The sequence below is a fragment of the Verticillium nonalfalfae genome (genome assembly GCF_003724135.2).
Source record: "Verticillium nonalfalfae strain VnAa140/NRRL 66861 chromosome Unknown scaffold_136, whole genome shotgun sequence".
NCBI lineage: Eukaryota > Fungi > Ascomycota > Sordariomycetes > Glomerellales > Plectosphaerellaceae > Verticillium > Verticillium nonalfalfae.
The window spans coordinates 1-19,529 of NW_021167361.1; the positions used below are offsets into that span (position 1 = coordinate 1).

Genomic DNA, 19,529 nt, shown 5'->3' on the forward strand with positions numbered 1-19,529 from the left:
CACGAGTCCGGTCGTAGCACGTTCAATGACAAGCTTTATTTTCTCTTTTAGTCCTGTCGCGCAGGGTCCAGGTCAATCTTGCCGAAAGCCTCATCAATCTCGGCCATGACATCGGGCGTCAACTTGTCCAGGGACTGCAGAGCCTTGCAGTTGGCAACGACCTGCTCTGGCCGGGAGGCGCCCGTGATGACGGAGGAGACGTTGGGGTTCTTGAGGCACCAGGCGAGGGCGAGCTCGGCCTGCGGAATGCCGAGCTTGTCGGCGATGGGCTGATCCGTTAGTGCAAGTCCCCGGTCAATAGTGGTGGGAAACATACCTTGAGCTTCTGCACCTTGGCGATATCATCCTGCCATGCCTTGTCGCCGTAGGCGTCGCGCACGGAGCTGACAAACTTGTCGTCGCCCTTGGCGAAGCGGCTGCCGGCCGGAGGGCTGTCGGGCGAGTCATTGTACTTGCCGCTGAGGAGGCCAAATTTGAGAGGGCTAAAGGTTGTCAAGCCAATGCCGAAACGGCTGTAGAGACGCTGGAATTCGCCCTCGACCTTTTGCCTGTGCAAGAGGTTGTAAAAGGGCTGCTCGACGATGGGACCGATGAGACCCAGCTGCTTGGCGATGCCGCTGGCCTCGGCAATCTCGTCGGCGCTCCACTCGCTCGTTCCCCAGTACATGGCCCAGCCCTTGACTTCAATGACGTGGTTGAAGGCGCGCACCGTCTCCTCCATGGGCGTCAGGCGATCGGGCCTGTGGGCGTAGACAACGTCGACGTACTCGAGGTCGAGGCGCTTCAGAGACGCGCGCAAGCCCTCGATAATGTGCTTGCGGCTGAGGCCGTGGTTGTTGACGAGCACCTCACCGTTGGCGCCGCCCCAGTTGAGCTTGGTCGTCACGACAATGTCGTTACGGTTCCAGCCAAACTTCTTGAAAGCCTTGCCCATGACAACCTCGGATTGGCCGCCAGCGTAGCTTTCGGCCGTGTCGAAGAAGTTGATGCCGCAGTCGTAGGCCTGCTTCATGCACTCAAACGTCGTCTCGTCACCGTTCTGGCCGCCAAAGGTGAGCCAGCCGCCGAGGCCCAACGCCGAGACGTGAAGTCCCGAGTTGCCCAGGCGGCGGTAGACCATGCCCGTATTACGCGGTTCTTGCCAGGCCATTGTTACGTCGTGTGGTGTGAAGGATAATGTGTAAAGGTGCGACGTGGAGAGGACGAGCTCGGTGAGCACAGCAGCCTGCCCGCTTTAGTGCCCCCCCAAGTTCGGAGAAATTGTCGGGATAATCGGAAAACTGGCGCGCTAATCGAAAGCCCGCCGCCGCATGAGTCAACCACCCGACTCTCAGGACTGCCCCAGATCGAGCAACCAAGGATCGCCCGTCATCATGTCGACGCTGTTGTTTCCGGGCAGACTCTCCATGGAGGCCTCGCTCGTGGGTGGCTCCGATTCGAGCTGGGCCAAGAGGTCGAGCGATTGCGAAAACCAGCCGCCCGTGCCAGGGCTCATGCCTTCTGCTTCACCCTGCATCTGCTGGCCTCTGGTGCCGTCGGCGTGCTGCTGCTGCTCGAGTTCGGCGGCGGCCACGAGGGACAGCCAGGGTGACGCGGGGAACGGCCAGCCGAGGGGTTGCATCTGCGTCATGGCGGCCTGGTCGTGGTAGGCTTGCACATCAAACGTCTGCTCGGGGTTTCCGTTTGCTTGATTCCAGGACGAGATGCCGCCGTCGAGGATCTCGTCAACGCGTTGGTGAGGGACCATGGAAGGGCCGAGGCTGAAGTGCGCTGCTGGCTGGGCTTCAGCCTGGGCGATGCGCGCTCCGAGAAGACGCAGCAGGCTGTTGTTCCCGCCGCGCGTCGAGGCGAGTAGCGTCTGCAAACGCGCGAGAATGTCGCTGGGGCGGACGTCCATCGGCAGCGCGTTCGACTGGCTGAGGTGGCTGGCAATGACATCGGCGACGGCGCTCGCAATCTCAAAGACCTTGAACTCAATGCCGGGTCCGTGTGCCTCGAGAGCCGCGCTCGGGAGCCGCGCTGCGAGATCGAGAAACTCCGTGGCGATCTGGATCGGACCGTGTACGGCAATGGCTGCGGCGTTGGCGCGACGGCCCGTGTTGGCGCGCCAAATGAGAATCTGCATCCACTGACGGGTTGCGAGAATGTCGGCCTTTTGTACGTCGTTGCCGCCCTGCTCGAGATCGAGGGCATCCTCCTGCAGACGTCGCTGCAGCGTGCTCAGGACATCAAAGTTTCGCGCGCCGGCGCCTTCAGCACCGTCGGCTGAATCTTGTAGAATCTCAAAGGCGCCAGACTGATCAAAAATCCAGAACAAGTTGACAAGCTTTTTAAAGGCTGGCAGGATGTGGGCTTCGTCGTCGGCATCGCCACTGTCGAGCGGCGGCAGCTTGCCGTTGGAGTCGAGCACCACGGGCAGCTTGTGCAGCATGGACACGCCGCGTTCGGTGACGAAGAGCAGCCAGATGGTGCGGCGTCGGATGCGCTGCTCGGCAGACGGAAGCACGGCGTAGGAAGTCGCGCGGTGCAGACCGATGATCTGGGCGAGCGTGATGGCCTCGCGCAGGTACAACAGCGACTTGGTGCCGCCGGGCTGCTGGTTCTCGTGGAAGATGTGGAGGAAGAAGGAGGTCCGCAGCTTGTTGAGGTTGGCGGGCTGCGAGTCGAGCAGGACGCGGCTCCGCTGGCACTCTGCTTCGAGGACATGGGCGGTCACAGCGTCGTTGATGCCGCAGTCGCGGGAACGGTCCAGTTTGAGCTGGGCCATGGTGGCAGCGCCAATGGCCGTGGCGAGGGCGTACATCTCTTGGTCCTCGGCATCGCGCTGTAGCGAGGCGATGACCTCCTCGACGGCGACAATGGGCCATACCGGGAAGAGGCGCAGACGGTAGATGCAGAGCCGCAGGACGAGCCATTCGACGGCAATGACGGGGGTCGTCGAGTTGTTCATCAAAGGGTCCCGGCCGGTGGACGAGAGGGGGCTCCCATCAGCGCTCCCATCGCGCGTCGCCGCAGCATCTTCGGGAGCTTTCTCCTGGTACTGCTGCTGCTGCTGCTGCTGCGCATCTCGAATCTGCTGCCACGTCTTGGCTCGGAGGCTCCTCGGACCCCTCGTGGCCTGTCCCTTGTTGAAGGTGCACTCAATACCGATGGTGCTGCACCGACGACAAGGCGGAATTTCGGTGCACTTCACCTTTCGGATCTTGCAGGCATCGCAGGCTCGGGAGCCAATCTTGCGCGGTTTGGGTGGCGCGGCCGGCATGTTTGTCATGGAGGACGCATGGTCAATGGTGTTGGTGATGGTGGTGGTGGTGGTGGTATTGGAGGTGGAGGGAGAGAGGGGGGAGGGGGGAGGGATCGTTCGAGGATAGAGGGCATCGACGATGAGTGGAGATGGATGTATGGTGTGCCTCGGTGTGCCGCTAGCGGGGCTCGTCCCCATTCTGGAGGGGTGGTCCACGCGGGCCGCATGGTTCAAGGGGGGATGTGTGCAGAAAAATTGCAAGGGGGCGGGGGGGTTCTAGCGGGGGCATCCAGGGTCCAGGCCGACTTTTGACTTTCCGGCCCCCTTTGACAGCTGAAGAGCGCTGATGAACTGCTGGAGAGTATCCTGGAGAGAAGACAGCTACGGGGGGTGCCGCGATGGCGTTGTGTGGGTCCGGGGTCCGGATTTCGGACAAGACGACATTAAATTGTACGCTGAGTATCTTGCATCTGCACCATCACGGACAATCATCGACAGACGGCATGTGAGGAGGGGGCTCATGGGCCCAATGATTATGACAGGCTAACTATGGCATCGAAAACAGGCAGGTTGCATATCACCAGCATTATACAGGGCAGGGCAGGGCAAGCCTAGTAGGTGTAGCGGAAGTCGAGACGCTTGTTGCCGTCCACCTCGCGGGCCTGCACATCGTTCTGGTAGATGTGACGGTCCTCATCGGACATGGCGGCCCACTTCTTCTCCTTCTTTCCGTTGAGGTAGACAATGACCTGGCGCTGGGCAACGAAGACGACGAGGGCAAAGGCGCAGATGGAGACAAGCACTTTGTTGCCCTGCTTGAAGTAAGGGCCATCGTAGGAGCGGTAGATCTGGCTGCCAATGAGACTGCCCATCTGGACAATGACGTTGTAGGTGGCGGCAGCGATGGCTCGCTTTTTCACGTCAAAGGTATTTTCCGAGATCCACGAAGTGACAATCGGGTGGAAGTAGGGGTACCCGGAGATGAGGGTGACGAGGGTGAAGCGCGCCCACTCCTGGCCGCCGTCCGAGATGGTCAGCAGGGCAATGAGCAGCGGCATGACCCAGAACTCGCCGACGAAGCAGTGGAAGGTGCGCTCGTTGAAGTGGTTGCTGCTGTAGGCGAGGACCAACATGGTGATGATCTGGAGGACGGCCGAGGGAATGGTGAGCATGTTCGAGTCGAACCGCGAGAAACCGATGCGGCGCAGCGTAAGCGTGAGGTAGGCCTGGACGGGGGTCGCGGGGATGTAGGCCACGAGACCGATGAGGAACAGTCCCCACATGGAGGGATCCGACCAAGTGTTCTTGACGTCCTGCCAGGTGGCGGGCTCGTGCAGAGTCGTGAGGCCCTTGGCGGGATCGTCGCGGAGGATGCGGTTCGTCATGATGACCTCCTGGCGCTCGGTGTACCAGCCCTTGGGGAACAGGACGTTCTTGGTGCTGGTGGGCGAGGCCGGCAGGTACAGGTAGGACTAGAAGGGGGAGTCGAGGTCAGCCTGGCTCTGTGGAAGGGAAAGGAGAGGCTAGCGCGCGCGAGCGCAGGACAACTCACAATAATGGCGAGAACAACGGTCAGAAGACCCTCGAGCAGGAACAGCCAGAACCAGCCGGGGTGGCCGCCGATGCCACGCATCTCGAGAATGCCGGCGGCGAGCAGGGCCGAGATGACACGAGCAATGTTGAGGGTGGACCAGAAGGCGGCGAGGCGGATGGACAGCTCCTTGGAGGTGTAGAAGTAGGTGGCGAAGAGGATGGCACCGGGGATGAAACCGCCCTCGCAGAAACCAATGAGGGCGCGGGTGATGTAGAAGCCGGTGCGGTTGTGCATCCAGGCCTGCGCCCACGAGACGGTGCCCCAGGCGAACATCATGGTGGGCAGCACGTAGCGGAAACCGTAGCGCTTCGTCAACAGCTGGACGGGGAACTCGGCGGCGAGGAAGGCGACGAGCTGAATGGTGGTACCGTTGTTGTAATCGTCGCTCGTGAGGTTCATGTCGGTGAGGAAGTCATCGGCCAGCGCGTTGGACAGATTGCCGCGATCGAGCTGGAGACCGAAGAACATGACGCAGAGCCAGGTCAGCAGGCAGAGGTCCGTCTTGCGAATGACGCTCTTCTCCTCGGCCTCGGTCCACGTCGCAGTGGGATCCCATCGGTGGCGGCCCTCGTACTTGTGGTCGGGGGGGATGGCATCGCTGAGCTCGCTGCGGCCGACTTGCACGTCGGTGAGGCCCTTGAGAGACGACGATTCGCCGGGTCCCGCGCGGGGCGTGTCGTGCGTCTCAATGTCTTCGGTGCCCATGGCGGCGACAGTGAGAGGGCAGGTACGTGTGGTGCAGGGCAGGAGCAACTTGCTTGAGGCTGAGGAGTCGAATTCGCCTGCGGTGCACGTGTTTGTCTCGGCCTTTGAACAACCAAGAACAGGGTGAGGAGCGGCGACCTTGGGGAAGACGAGACGAAAAGTCGAGATCGGCAGGACTGCGACGGCTTCCTATAAGTGCGACAACTCTCATGCAACCTCAACACCATGAAGCCATCGCCATTGGCATCACACGGAGAAAGATACGGAGAAATGAGCTGGACGAAATCCCACGGCCGGAGCACGCCATTGACACAAAAGCACGACGTCCCGGCACTCAACTCACACGTAGAACGCGCTTCTATGCATCTGCCTCGGTGGAGCAGACCCTGACTGCTACGTGGGCAGTGGACGACTGCGATCGGCAGCTGTCGACCCCGGCCAGGCAGACCCCAGAGCCCGCGTGGAAGATGCCGGCCACGATGAAGCCCTTCCCCCAGCTCTCAAGCTTGGCCCTAAGGCGACCCAAGACCTCCCTCGGCATCGCGCGGAGAGTCGCGGCGGCACCGGTCGGGCGCTTCGTCCAGGACGGGGTTGGCGCGGCCGACGGGCTCATTTTGGGTCAGATGACGCCATCGCGAATCCCCGATATTTTCTCCGCAACGAGTCGACGACTGCCTCCTGCTTCGGTTTCTCCGCGCCAACAGGCGAAGGCGTGATCGGATATGTATGGCTCGTCTGCACAATGCTGGCCTGGAGGATGCTCGAGCACGAATGTGAAGCCGCATCCTAATCACAAACCCCTGAACAAGAGATTGTCTCACCACCACGACAAAGCAGAAGAACCTCGGTCAGTAATCTCGGTCAAGCCATCCATCGCCTCGGACGTGCTTCCCGTTTTCGTCATGCCCTCCGCCACGCAAGACAACGCCAGCGCCAACGGCAACATAATCGGCGGGAACGAGCAGGCCAAACCGCGTCTTACGGCGCCGTTGAGCTACTCGGGCTCTCTCGATGGCTTCACATCCAACGACTTGACACCCGTCATCGGTCGCGAGTTTGAGGGCCTCCAGGTGGCCGAGCTCCTCAAGGGAGACGACCAGCTCATTCGGGATTTGGCTGTGACTAGTGAGATGCGATCTTGCCTTGCAAACACGCACATTTCACTGACCAAACAGTCTCACAAAGGGGTGTTGTCTTTCTGCGCAACCAAGATGTGACGCCTACCCAGATGAAGGACTTTATGCTGCGCTTGACGGAGCTCTCGGGATGCGTGAGTCGTCGTCGCTTGCTTTTGAGAGAGATGCAACGCATTGCTGACAACTCCCAGCCCTCGTCATCCTCTCTTCACGTGCACCCCCTGACCGAAGAAGGTAGCGAGCTTGGTGACCAGATCAGCGTCATCAGCTCCGAGAAGCAGAAGAAGGGCGGCGGCCTGACCCACCAGCTCTCCGACGTCAGCCGGTTCGCGAGCAACGGCTGGCACAGCGACATCACCTTTGAGCCGGTCCCCTCGGACTATGCCATGCTCAAGATCCACACGCTGCCGGCCACGGGCGGCGACACCATGTGGGCGAGCGGCTACGAGATTTACGATCGGCTGTCGCCCGCCATGCAGGTCTTCCTCGAGGGCCTGACGGCGACGCACGATGCAAAGTTCTTCCTTGACGAGGCTGAGCGTCTGGGAAACCCCATTCGTCAGGGCATCCGTGGCTCGCCCCTGAACCAGGGTGCGGGCCTCATGGCGGTGCACCCTGTCATTCGCACGAACCGTGAGTAGCAAACCCTTCCCATCGCAACATCCAGCAATGCTAACCTCGAAAAGCCGTCACTGGGTGGAAGTCGGTCTACGTGAACAGGGGCTTCACAAAGCGCATCAACGGCGTGACCAAGGACGAGTCGGATGTTCTGCTGGCGTACATCTTCAACCTCTTGACGCAAAACCACGACGCCCAGGTGCGCTTCAAGTGGCGCAAGAACGACCTTGCCATCTGGGACAACAGGAGCACCTGGCACTGCGCGACGTACGACTACGACGAGGCCCGAGCCGGCGACCGCGTGTGCTCTCTGGGCGAGGCCCCGTACCTAGATGCCTCGAGCAAGGGGCGGAGGGAAGCATTGGGCCTCTGACTGGGGCGTGAGGCGCGCGGCGTAAGATAATAATGAATGAATGCCCTCTTTTCTTTGCTCACTCCCGCTTTGACCGCGAGTCATGGCCTCGCATACTGTTGCATTGGCTGCCGGTTGTGATGCTTTGTGTGGGGAAACCCTGCTCAAGTCCCGACATCGAGGGGGATTAGCCTGAATTCAGCTCAAGCCTTCATCTATCCGCCCCTCGCGTGGCTTCAGGCAAGTCCGCGCACCCTCAACTATCGGGCAATTCAGCCGGCGTGAGGCTCACCCGTCGACACCGCTCGCAGATGATCTAGCCAGGGGACGCGGCTAATGACAGCGTCCGCCACGTTTTACGGTACCAAGCTTTCACGATGTTGTTTGCCGTGTGACCCGAGCACGGTCCAGCGGAATGCAACCGACACGGAGGTCGTCGGACGTTGCTCCTTTTGTAGCGGGATCAAGCAATCTCCCGAAGACGTTGAGATGGGGTCTGACGGGGGCTTTTTGCAGTGTCCGAAGCATATAAAAGGGTCGTCGCCGAGCCCTGGGAGAAGGGAGACATGACGCCTCACTCATCCACACCATCACAATGCAGACGTTCGCTCTCCTCCTCGCCGCCCAGGCCCTAGTCGCTTCTGCGGGTCTCATTGAGCGTCAGAGCTGCCCCAGTATCCACGTTTTCGGCGCCCGTGAAACCACCGTCGGGCCCGGCTATGGCTCGGCCGGCACCGTTGTCAACCTCATCCTGAACGCGTACCCCGGCTCGACTGCCGAGGCCATCGTGTACCCAGCGTGCGGCGGCCAGAGCTCCTGCGGCGGCATCAGCTACGGCAACTCGGCCATGCAGGGCACCAACGCTGTCGCCTCGGCTGTCAACAGCTTCAACCAGAGGTGCCCGAACACGCAGATTGTTCTCGTCGGGTACTCCCAGGGCGGCCAGATCATGGACAATGCCCTGTGCGGCGGCGGCGACCCGGGCTCCGGCATCACCAACACGGCCGTGCCCCTGACTGCGAGTGCCGTCACTGCCGTCAAGGCTGCCATCCTCATGGGCAGCCCACGGTACCGAGCTGGGTTCTCGTACAACGTCGGCACCTGCACGGCGCAAGGGGTGAGTTCATCTGCATCTGTTGTTCAGCAGGCACCGTGAAACTGCAGCTAACCATCGTCAGTTCGCCGCGCGTCCTGCCGGCTTCGTCTGTCCCTCGGGCAGCAAGATCCAGAACTACTGCGACTCGCCCGACCCGTACTGCTGCACCGGCAACAACCAGGCCGTTCACCAGGGATACGGCGGCGTCTACGGCCAGGCGGCACTGACATTTGTGCGAAGCAAGCTGAACTCCGGGGGGAGCCCACCCACGACGCCCCCGACCACACCCCCGACCACACCTCCTACGATGCCTCCCACGACGCCCCCGCCCTCAGGCAGCTGCGCAGCGCTTTACGGGCAGTGCGGTGGTCAGGGCTGGAACGGAGCAAAGTGCTGCTCGCAGGGTACGTGCAGGGCCTCGAACCAGTGGTACTCACAGTGTCTGTAAAAAAGGCAGCTTTCACGCCACGACTGGTCTAGGGGCTGGCAACGAACAAACACGGCATTGAGAATTTAGCATTATGCCTGCATTAGCTACCAAATGACTCACAATGACATTACTCCTTCTGGCCATAGGCCACGGACTCGGCGGGCGTCGCGGGTCCCTCGCTTTCGCTCGTCTCAGGCTTCTTGCTGCGCCCTCGTAGTGTTTGAATGACATCCACGATTTGCTTGCGCCCGTCGATGATCGGGAAAAAGCCGGCGACAAACATTGTGATCCACACCCAGATAATGGCAAGGACAAGCCAGGCCACAAAGAAGCTCTCGCTAAAGACATACTTGGCCGCGTACATTGGCAGAGGCCACAGGACCCAGTGTCCGAAGAACGTGGCTAGCGACCAGTACGCACTGAGGCGGCCCCAACGTTTGAGCTGGGCCTTGTTTGTCTGATAGTCCGACTCCTCGACGTTCAGGGTCGTACCATCGAGAGTGAGCTTCTCGTTGCGGAAGTCGGCCCAGTTGAAATTGGCAGGCTTCACGAGAGAAATAACGACAGAGTAGAGCGCCGGGCTTAACGCAGATGCCGTCGTGCCCCAGGTGCAGGGGGCCGCTTGACCGGTGGATGCGACGCTGATCTCGCCAAAGAGCGCTTGAGCAGTGCCGAGCCAGACAGCAAGACCGGTGAAGAGACCAAGGATGGGCGAGACGACGGCAGCCACGGTAGACTGTTTTTTCCAGAGAATAGCAAAGGTCGTCGGGAAGATGCCGGGGCATGTCAAGACGCCCAGCATGTACAGCGTCCAGCCGAGATCGACCTTGCCATAGTGAAGCACGGTTGAAAAGCAAGCAGAGAAGAGGCCAAAAAAGACGACGCCGATGTGACTCCATCGAATGACATCACGGTCGGTGGCGGCCTTGTTGATGTACTGGCGGTAAATGTCAAAGCTGATGATGGACGAGACGGCAATGACCTGGGCCGACAGAGTCGACGTGACGGCCATGAAGGTGATGAGCAGGATCGCCGTGGCGCCACCCTTGCCGGCAATGGCAATGGCAGCGTACGGGAGCACAAGGCCATTGGAGATTTCCGTGCCGGACATGCGTCGAGGATACGTCGGGAAGATCTCCTCGCCTTCAAGACCCAGGGCGACAAAGCTCATCAGCGTTCCCAGGCACCAAGGGATGCCAAAGTAGGCAATACCCCCAATGACGTACCCAGGTACGACGGCCTGGGGACGAGCGGCAAAGGCCTTGACAAAGAAGCCCGTGTCCATGACGACGAGGCCAAAGTTGGCGAGAACATGGATGATACCGAACAGCATGGCCTGTGAATGTCAGCGGTGGAGAGATAGTTCATGAGGGTGGCAGACGTACGCCGTGGCTCGTCATGGTCAGGTAGGAGCCGTTGTGGTTACCGCTGACGGGGTGTGCCTCGCCAGCGGCCACAATCAGCTCATAGAGATGGGCAGGCGACGAAATCTCGGGCGTCAAGAAGGCCTTGATCGTGAAGAAGCAAATGATGATAGTGATGATGAACGTATGGACATAGTCGGTGAGGAACGTGGCCTTGATGCCGCCAACAAAGGTGTACAAGATGACACCGACGGGGAGGAGGAACGTTGCGGCAATGACGTGCATGCCAGAGCTACATAGTCAGCTCATGCCAGGATAGGGGTGAACGAAAAAAGACGTACAGCGCTGAGATGGCTGCGCTCGCGCCCAGCAGCATGTTGGCGACGGCGATAATGTTGTTGATGAGGCACAGTACGATCCACACAATGTGGCCGACCTTGCCGTAGCGGATGCGGATAATCTCGAGCAGGGTGTGCGCCTGGGGGACACGCATTTTGCAGGCGATACCCAGGAGAGAGAAGAAGACAATCATGGGGGAACAGCCTGCGGCGAACCAAAAGGGACCGGCGACGCCAAAGTTGTAGCCGACGAGGGTGCTTCCCAACATAGCCGTGCTCCAGAGCCACGACGAGATGACGGCCGAACTCGTGAGACCAGTGCTGACAGTCCTGTTGGCTGTGATGAACATCTCCGTCTTCTTGTTGTCTTCACCGACCGTACGCTTGAGGATGTGGGTAATGCCAATCATGACGGCAGCAAAGATGAAGCCGATGACGACGACAACGATGCTAAGAAAGGTCAGTCGAACACGAGCACGAGCACGATATCTGAGAGACACTCACTATGCAGCGAACTGCGGGAGAGGCGGTGCCACGACGCTGTCGGAAACATCGCCCGATGCTGCACCTCCAGCCATGTTGTTCGCTTGGCAGTGTGTGGTTTAAGCAGGATGGTATGGACAACAGCAAATAGCGATACCGAAAGAAGCGAGACGGGGAGAGCGAAACCAGAACGCTGGGACTGCCTCTTGATATCGACCTGCGATTGAGCTCGAGACAACGCACGTGGCAGGCATCCGAACGCGCGGGTCAACATCCCGCGCTCAAGATGAGGGCACGCCGCTAAATATGTCGTGATTGCATCGGTACCCAACGAGGAGGTGATCCTACGAGACTCGGGTTCACCACCGTATGGCCCAGATAAGATTGTTCGAATGTCTGAAGGAAAATGGCCCCATTGATCTTCAAACCAGCACGACCGACATCGCTCGGCAGTTGTGCGACATACATTGCGTGTAAGACGATTGGTCGGCATGCGCCATCGGAACTTGTTCGCCGGGCATCTCATTGCGCGGGTATATCGCGCCATCGCGATGCGACATGGGTCATCGAGGGGTAGTCGGCGGGGGTCATTTGAGGACGAACATTTCGGCAAGGCTATTGAAAGGCTATTCAGCCATTCAGTCATTGTGTATTAAAGAGCAAGGAGATTCGCGTTGAGAACGGGGATCGCGTCGAGCACACCATTGAGACAGAGAGAAGACACTCGCCGCAATCACCAGCACCATGGCTTCCCCCAAGAAGCAGCTCATTCTGAATGCCTTTGTCGAGTCATGCAGCGGCCATCAGTCGCCGGGGCTCTGGCGGCACCCGGATGACCACTCGTCCGAGTTCAACAACATTAAGCACTGGGTCAAGTTGGCTCAGCTGCTGGAGAAGGGCGGCTTCCACGGCATGTTCATCGCCGATGTGCTGGTGAGTGATGATGTCCGTTCATGGTGTAATGCATCCTGACAGTCTAGGGCGCCTACGATGTGTACAAGGGGCCCAAGAACCCTGATCCTGCCATTGTTTCTGGAGCGCAGTGGCCGGTCAACGAACCTTTGATGACAGTGTCAGCCATGGCTGCGGCGACGGAGAGTCTGGGTTTCGGCGTCACGGTCGCAACGACCTACGAACAGCCGTACCATCTCGCGCGTCGTCTCAGCACTCTTGACCATTTGACGGGAGGGCGTGTCGGATGGAACATTGTCACGGGCTACCTCGATTCAGCGGCCCGTAACCTTGGCCACACCCAACAGCCGGAGCACGACGAGCGATACGTCATGGCTGAGGAGTATGTCGAGGTCATGTACAAGCTTTGGTGAGCCTCGATTTTTCACGTCGTGCGTCTCAATGTAGCTGACAGCCCAGGCAATCCTCGTGGCGAGATGACGCCGTCAAGCTGAACCGCGAGACGGGCATCTATACGGACCCCAAGCTCGTCCGGACGATTGATCACGTCGGCAAGTTTTACCAGGTGCCGGGCCCCCACATTTGTGAGCCGTCGCCGCAGAGAACACCGGTCATTCTTCAGGCCGGCACTTCGCGGGCTGGCAAGGCATTTGCGGCGAAGAACGCCGAGGCCATCTTCGTCGCTGGCCATTCGCCATCTGTCATTGCCAAGAACATTGCCGAGATCAGAGCGGCGGCGCGCGATGAGTACGGGCGTGACCCTGCCTCCATCAAGTTCCTTGCTCTGCTGTGCCCGGTCATTGCGAGCACGCAGGAGAAGGCGCAGGCGAGGTACGAGGAATTCCTTAGCTATGGCTCCGAGGACGGTGCTCTGGCCCTCTTCGGTGGCTGGACGGGCATCGACCTGGCCAAGTACGGCGACGACGAAGAGCTGCGGCACGTAGAGTCGAATGCCATACGGTCGGCAGTCGAAGCCTGGAGCAAGTCAGCGCCGGGCGTGGCCAAGTGGACAAAGCACACGGTGGGCAACCACATCAAGGTCGGTGGTCTCGGCGCGACGGTCGTGGGTACGCCGGACTTTGTTGCAGACGAGATGGAGAGGTGGGTGGCTGAAGCCGATGTTGACGGGTTCAATCTCGCGTATGCGCTGATGCCTGGTTCCTTTGAGGACATCATCTCTGACCTGTTCCCCGTTTTGAGGCAGCGCGGGCTGTTGTGGGAGGGATACGCCGTTCCCGGCGGCACGTACCGAGAGAACCTGCGTGGCGAGAAGGGTGCGGCACGGCCACCGCCTGACCATCCTGCGGCCAAGTTCCACTGGAAAGCTGAATGAGAATATGTTTGCCGCTGTGCAAGCTGTGTTATGTTTGTCTAGTGACTTGACTTGACTTGAAAGTAGGTTTGCAGATATCTAATCGGGTCACTTGTGCTAAAAGGTGCGCATATGGGCAAGAATGTTTTCAGGGTATCAAAATATGGATTAGACATTAGATCGGCTCGGCAGCTGGCTCAAGATTGCTGTTGGTGAGGGTTTCCCGGACCGTAGAACGATCCATCGGCAGGCGAAATGACGGGATGCGCTGGTGCGCCGCCTGTAACTGGGACCTTATAGTCTCGCGCGGGAGGATATTGAGGGGCGCCGGGATAGACACCAGGCATAGGCATAGCTTGCGGATACTGCTGCATCAGCGAGGCCGCCTGTGCCTGCGGCATGACATAAAAGGGGCCGCCGTTTCCAGCCATGACAAAAATCTGCCGCTGCTGACGGTTGCGTTGATTGGTCTCGACGCAGGCGCGGACGAACAAGGTAAAGGTGACGAGGCTGGGACATGTCAGCGATGGTCACTCGTCAACAAGAGCCAGACAAAACTCACAACGCGGCCGCGCTGGTACCGATGATGCCATAGTTGAGGCCCATGCCATAGTCAAAGTCCGAGCTGTCTCGGTAGTCACCTCGGTAGAAGGAGAACATGCCCATACAGACAATACCTAGAGCCCAGTACAGCCACGTGACGAGGTGGACGCCGACGTGAGCTCCTGGGTGGATGCCCTGCTTGCCGCCTCGCGCGCAGAGAGTAATGAACTCTGCTGTCTCCCACAGGACACACATGCAAGCCTGGGCAGTCAGCACAAGGACACGTCCAACGAGCTGCTGGTCAAGTACGCACCGGTGGCAGGCTCAGAGCCAACGGAAGATGGCCAGCGTAGAGTGCGACGGAGATGAGGGCGATTGTCAGGGCAATGACGATGATGGCACAGGCGAGCTCGACCGATCGCAACACAATCTTGGCAATGTGCCACGATCTCGTGAACGGAATGATGCGAGGTTTACGCGGCCCAGGTCCGTAGAGCGGTGGTTGCGGCGGATACAAATATGGTTGTTGCACGAATGATTGCACGTTGTTGATCAGCGGCGGCTGGGTTTGGCGGGCAACCGTCGGCTGGGCATCGGGGGTGGGCGTCGTTGGTCTCTCCGAAGAAGGGTGCGCCGTTGCGCTCGACTCTGCCGCCTTGGAATGCATGTCTGCAAACTTGCCGAGGCACTTGTATGTCGTTAATCGGTTTGATGGTGTCAATGAGCGCGACAGAGTGAAAGAAGAGAAGGAAGAGAAGGAAAAGAAGCGACAGACTCGGCGCAACGACCGTACAGGCGACGCGACGAAATGGAATCATCGCGGGAGGGGGACCCTTTTCTTTTGCAGCTCATAAACAGACAGGCAACCGTCTTCCTCCAGACACTCAGCGCGCTGTGCCGTCGATAGCGGCGAGTCTAGCCCGCTTGGGAGCAGCCCCTGGCTCCCATGCTCAGAGCCCCCCTGGCCGTTGCCAAGCGCTTGTCAACGGGTCCCTGGATCCACGCAGGGTCATTGGACGACGAGTGGTGCCGCTCCACGGTTAAGGCTACGGGCGCTGAGCAATCTCGTTTCTGGTCCACTGCACTGCATATGGTCTGCGCAGGTGTGCTCAGGTTTCTAGGTGGTGTGAATCCAGTCAGTAGTTAGAGGGCTGACGGCTGCATCGTTTGCAATCCCTCTCCTCGACATCCACAATCGATCGTAAAGCGTGTCAAATATTTGGCAAGGCCAAGCTCCAGGGCAGCCGATGGTATCAATTCCGCGTCAGTCGAGGGTCCGCTATTCTCTCTGCAGCACAACAACAAGTCCCATGATTCCCAGCATAACCGTCTTTAGCCAAGGGTGTTCCGAGAGGAGGATCGTGACGTATCCGACAAAGGGAATGTAGGCAACCACTGCAACGTGTTAGTCGGGACTGGCAAGGGGTGCTTCTGGTAACGTGCCGCTGCCAATGATGTCCTGTCTCTCCAAGTAGTCCTGTCCGCGCGCGTAGAGCTCCGTGTCGTCGGCTGCATTGTTGTCGCCCTTGGTAAGCAGCTTGGCCGAGGCGCTGCTTTTGTCAGTCCGGCCATCAACAAAGTCCCAGAAGGTACGCACCCAGCTCCAAACTTCCGCACGATGCGGTGGACAATCGGGATGTCCTTGTCCTTGACATTGTACACGACAACTTCGCCAACATCGGTCTCGCGGAGAAGGTTTCGGTTCCAGAGGAAGAGGAGGTCGCCACGCTGGAAGGCGGGCTCCATGGAGCCGGAAAGAACGACGACGATGGGCGAGGGAGAGTCGGTAATCACGGAAAGACCTTTCCACATCTGCAGGTCAAGGTCAGCAAGGTCAGCGATCAGGGCGGCGAGCCACGAACCATAAAGGCCGTCGACAGGATGAGGCCGAAGTTGAGGAGCTGGGCAGCCGCCTGCCGCGGGTTCTTGAGGCTGGAGAGCATGATGACTGTCGAAGCACGTCTTTTCGGGCTATAGACGTCGGGTTTGCGAGCTGGACGGCGTCGCGGGGTTCGTTGTTCGCGGAGTGGGATGGACAGCTTGGAGGCAGCTCGCGATAAAGCTTGAAGCTTAGTTCAGGCCAGCGAGGCTCGTGCACGGACCAGGTGGGCCACCCCACTGGTGCCTTTCATGCCATTCCATGCCAAACCCCAACCTTGAGATGGTCGAATACGTCCCTGGAGGAGGGCTGTGAGTGACGTCTCAATCATTGTGTTGGTTCTGTAAAAGCCACTTGAATGGAAGGTATCGTATAACTTCACTAGGAAGTTACCACTATATTCGTGGCATCGGTCGAGGGAAGCGCAGCACGTGTCGCGCTTGCCACATTCATCAGTAGAAAGCCAGCCACCATCACCAGCCAAGAGGGACGAAAGCCATTTCAAGCTCAACCGTAGAATGCCCGCATCAACACACTCTGCATCACCAGTACATGTCCGACGATTGTTCGTGACCAGCATCACTTTCAACATTCGCTATCGACGCATCGCCCGCAATGGACGAATCGTCAATCACCACGCCCCTGCTCGCGCCTCCCAGCGGATTACCCACACCAGCTGCATATGGCCGAACACAGGATCACGTATGTTCGAGCGATCACTTCGCTACTTCGCTAACCTTCGCAGCCCGCATTCCTTCGAGTGTGCCATTCGCCGTGGCGATAGCTTCCCCAGAATGCACTCTTCTACATCCGTGGCTTCCTCCTCGCCTACCTCATTGCCGCCAGCATCATGATCCTCGACTACAAGGTGGAGCAGGAAGAGTCCAAGTTTTCGGACTGGCGCATCATCTTTGAGCTCGAAATCATCAGCTTCGGCCTTCTCCTGGCTTACCACGCGATCGTCTTTGTATGCCACCCGGTCACGGCCTTGGGTGCAAGCTAACCAGACAGTCCTGGACCTTTACCCACCTCTACTTCCCGCGCATTGAAGATCGCCGATCCGGCTGGGAGTATCGGGTCCTGCGGTTCCTCTCGCTTCCAGCCAACATGAACAGCCTCCGGAAGCAGTTCTACTTTACGCTCTTCTACTTTTTAACGTCCATCTTCGCCATCATCAACACGATGCTGTACTTTCTCGTCACGCTGCCTCACGCAGGCTCTGGGGATGACAGCTCACCTGCTGAGCCAGAACCTTCGGGTCTGGGCATGTCAAAGTCGCCCGCAGAGCTTCGAGACTTTGGCATCAGTCAGTCACCTCTTCTGCCTTACGGCACTGCCGGAAAGACGCCACTCACGGACATGTTTGGTGAGGGTTGGTTTGAGGCTTTTGCAATACTGAACCTCTTCGTCATCTCCACTTTGATAGTTCTCGTCGAGATTCTGTTTCTCAACAGCGTCAAGCGTCCGTATGCCATTGGTGCCCACATCTTCGGGCTCCTTTTCCTTTCCGGGCTCTACGTAGCTTGGGCTGCTGTTGGCAGGACCGTCACGGGAACCGGTCCTTTCTGGCTAGACGGTGATGAGGCAGGTTCGCGGGAGGCTGTTGTCGCAAACACGATTGGTTTCGTCGTGCTGTCGCCGATCAGTATGTTGTGGCCTACTTCTGGGGGATGCCACTGACAATGGACAGTATTTGCCCTCGTCTACGGCTTTATCGCGATTCGAGAGACGATTGTCAAGTCATTCCAGCTTTCTCGCATGCGAATTGCTGCCGCCGCCGCTCGCGATGATTAAGTTGGGGGTTGCGAGCAGGATGTGTGTGGACGACAGAGAGAAGTGGTAGGATATGGAGGAGCGTCCGTGGCTGTGCGGTCCACCTAGAACTGATCCGTCTTGCGTATCCTAATAAAACCATGCTTCCAACCCATTTTTTGTTCTCAGCTGGAGGCACGGGCATGTTCTTGCAGTAGAGACGTCACCAAGGAACAAACCCAAACATTCACGGATACGCTGGTCAACAGTCGTATCCATCATTCCAACTCGCTGTCTGTTGATGATAGAAGTAAATGGTTTTCGACAACCCAATTCGAGGAGATTCCTGTGACAATCTGCCCTGAGCGTCATAAGCCCTTCGTTAATTCATCGTTGCTTCTATGCCACAAACCTCTTGAAGGTGATACAGGTGCATGCATAGCTACATCGCGGTTTGATCGAACATGCGTGGATATTACCCAGACTTTGTTCTTAGCCTCGTCTTGTTAAGATGACAGGATGCTATAGCTGCAAGGTTGTACACTATCTACGTCCGGTCGGCGACTGTGCGTGAAACCACCAGAAATACGCAAACGACATCCTCAAGCACCCCTACCTTCACAATGATGCTGCTCCGAGCATGAGTCACGACATTAATCTTTTCCTCACTTCTGTATTTCCCTCCAGCTTGTTGACGAAGTTGCGAGACGCTATTCTGATTTCTTGCACCACATCGCACCAATGTCGTTGGCATTCGATCCGTACGTCCGCGTTCTGGCCTTGGGGAAGCCGTCAGCCAGGCGGTCACGCGGTCAAAAGTGGTAACTGTTGGGTAGCGGTGACATTGCTTTTCTTTGACAGCCTAGGCCCAACTGCAGTTCCGAAGTGAAGCCCGAAGTAACTCGGCGCTGCTGTCGGCAGCTGTCCCGTGATCCTCGTCGCCCCATGTTGACTGCGGATGGCCCCGAAGCCCGTGCTCGAGACATGGTTTGGAGCCGGTAAGACCCCCGTCGAAGTATTCAGCAGAGCACTCGTTGACAATCGGGATTGCCCGCCCAATGGGGTCCGGGCGAGTGAAGCCAAAGTCTTGAGACCTCATCAGACATTTTGCTTGTTCAGCATTTGCCTGCGAGTACACGACACAAGCGGGGTAATCGTGGTCAACAGTGACGAAGTCAGGCTGTGGACGATCACGTGAACGTCCACGGGATTTCGGCAGCTGTCTGATGTGTCGTGCTGCGCTGTCGTGCTGTGCAGTGCTGTGTAGTGCTGTGTAGTGCTGTGTAGTGCTATGCTGGCACGTCCTTGCTGATCCCTTGGCCTAGAACCCTCGTCGGGCGCTTCAGCTCGACTGCTGCCTGAGCCGGGTGTCCTCGATGACCAAGCCGAGTCACGAGTGCCATTGGGCTCTCTGACCGCCGCCAATGCCCAATCGATGAAAGCATGTTGCGTTCGCTGACTGGATGGTCGAGGACGGGCTGTGCAGATTGTCACGGTGGTACAACCCGAGCCAGTGGTGTTTTGTTGTTGACGCGGAGCACGCCCAGCCACCGGGGCCCCTGTTAGTGCCCGTGCCTGCCCCTGGCCTGGCGTGGCCCCTCCCCCGCCCTCACAAGGCAGCACTAGATAAATAACACGGGCAGCCCCCGCCATCACGGACTTGTGTTTGGTTTCCCCCCTCCCCCCCTCTTCACCACAGCAAACTGGGTCGCAAAGTCACACCTGGGATATCTCCTAGTCCGCTCGTTTACACGTCCTTCTCTGAGATATT

The 19,529-nt window shown here is 58.8% G+C and overlaps 10 protein-coding genes across 10 annotated transcripts; 4 read left to right on the forward strand and 6 right to left on the reverse strand.

Annotated features, from left to right (window-relative positions):
- Nucleotides 1-47: 47 nt before the first annotated feature.
- On the reverse strand, nt 48-1,150 carry D7B24_001682 (uncharacterized protein; the record flags this gene model as incomplete). Its single annotated transcript, XM_028635904.1, has 2 exons — nt 48-269; nt 317-1,150. The coding sequence occupies 2 exons, from the start codon at nt 1,148-1,150 to the stop codon at nt 48-50; spliced, it is 1,056 nt and encodes a 351-aa protein (XP_028491687.1).
- A 180-nt stretch (nt 1,151-1,330) lies between these two features.
- Nucleotides 1,331-3,262, reverse strand: D7B24_001683 (uncharacterized protein; the record flags this gene model as incomplete). Its single annotated transcript, XM_028635905.1, has 1 exon — nt 1,331-3,262. The coding sequence occupies one exon, from the start codon at nt 3,260-3,262 to the stop codon at nt 1,331-1,333; it is 1,932 nt and encodes a 643-aa protein (XP_028491688.1).
- Nucleotides 3,263-3,855: 593 nt separating this feature from the next.
- D7B24_001684 (uncharacterized protein) lies at nt 3,856-6,156 on the reverse strand (the record flags this gene model as incomplete). Its single annotated transcript, XM_028635906.1, has 3 exons — nt 3,856-4,716; nt 4,797-5,732; nt 5,992-6,156. The coding sequence occupies 3 exons, from the start codon at nt 6,154-6,156 to the stop codon at nt 3,856-3,858; spliced, it is 1,962 nt and encodes a 653-aa protein (XP_028491689.1).
- Nucleotides 6,157-6,445: 289 nt separating this feature from the next.
- D7B24_001685 (uncharacterized protein) lies at nt 6,446-7,670 on the forward strand (the record flags this gene model as incomplete). Its single annotated transcript, XM_028635907.1, has 4 exons — nt 6,446-6,668; nt 6,719-6,813; nt 6,871-7,312; nt 7,366-7,670. The coding sequence occupies 4 exons, from the start codon at nt 6,446-6,448 to the stop codon at nt 7,668-7,670; spliced, it is 1,065 nt and encodes a 354-aa protein (XP_028491690.1).
- Nucleotides 7,671-8,244: 574 nt separating this feature from the next.
- Nucleotides 8,245-9,193, forward strand: AXE1 (1 carbohydrate esterase; the record flags this gene model as incomplete). The annotated part of the gene is made up of 2 exons (XM_028635908.1): nt 8,245-8,766; nt 8,828-9,193. 2 exons carry the CDS (start codon nt 8,245-8,247, stop codon nt 9,191-9,193), a joined length of 888 nt encoding a protein of 295 aa, XP_028491691.1.
- A 109-nt stretch (nt 9,194-9,302) lies between these two features.
- D7B24_001687 (uncharacterized protein) lies at nt 9,303-11,455 on the reverse strand (the record flags this gene model as incomplete). Its single annotated transcript, XM_028635909.1, has 4 exons — nt 9,303-10,511; nt 10,561-10,831; nt 10,881-11,327; nt 11,382-11,455. 4 exons carry the CDS (start codon nt 11,453-11,455, stop codon nt 9,303-9,305), a joined length of 2,001 nt encoding a protein of 666 aa, XP_028491692.1.
- Nucleotides 11,456-12,104: 649 nt separating this feature from the next.
- Nucleotides 12,105-13,605, forward strand: D7B24_001688 (uncharacterized protein; the record flags this gene model as incomplete). The annotated part of the gene is made up of 3 exons (XM_028635910.1): nt 12,105-12,293; nt 12,341-12,681; nt 12,732-13,605. The coding sequence occupies 3 exons, from the start codon at nt 12,105-12,107 to the stop codon at nt 13,603-13,605; spliced, it is 1,404 nt and encodes a 467-aa protein (XP_028491693.1).
- Nucleotides 13,606-13,781: 176 nt separating this feature from the next.
- D7B24_001689 (uncharacterized protein) lies at nt 13,782-14,794 on the reverse strand (the record flags this gene model as incomplete). The annotated part of the gene is made up of 3 exons (XM_028635911.1): nt 13,782-14,094; nt 14,147-14,388; nt 14,441-14,794. 3 exons carry the CDS (start codon nt 14,792-14,794, stop codon nt 13,782-13,784), a joined length of 909 nt encoding a protein of 302 aa, XP_028491694.1.
- A 612-nt stretch (nt 14,795-15,406) lies between these two features.
- SEC11 (Signal peptidase complex catalytic subunit) lies at nt 15,407-16,070 on the reverse strand (the record flags this gene model as incomplete). Its single annotated transcript, XM_028635912.1, has 4 exons — nt 15,407-15,522; nt 15,571-15,677; nt 15,725-15,939; nt 15,990-16,070. The coding sequence occupies 4 exons, from the start codon at nt 16,068-16,070 to the stop codon at nt 15,407-15,409; spliced, it is 519 nt and encodes a 172-aa protein (XP_028491695.1).
- A 551-nt stretch (nt 16,071-16,621) lies between these two features.
- Nucleotides 16,622-17,800, forward strand: D7B24_001691 (uncharacterized protein; the record flags this gene model as incomplete). Its single annotated transcript, XM_028635913.1, has 4 exons — nt 16,622-16,708; nt 16,800-16,973; nt 17,018-17,651; nt 17,697-17,800. 4 exons carry the CDS (start codon nt 16,622-16,624, stop codon nt 17,798-17,800), a joined length of 999 nt encoding a protein of 332 aa, XP_028491696.1.
- Nucleotides 17,801-19,529: the final 1,729 nt, after the last annotated feature.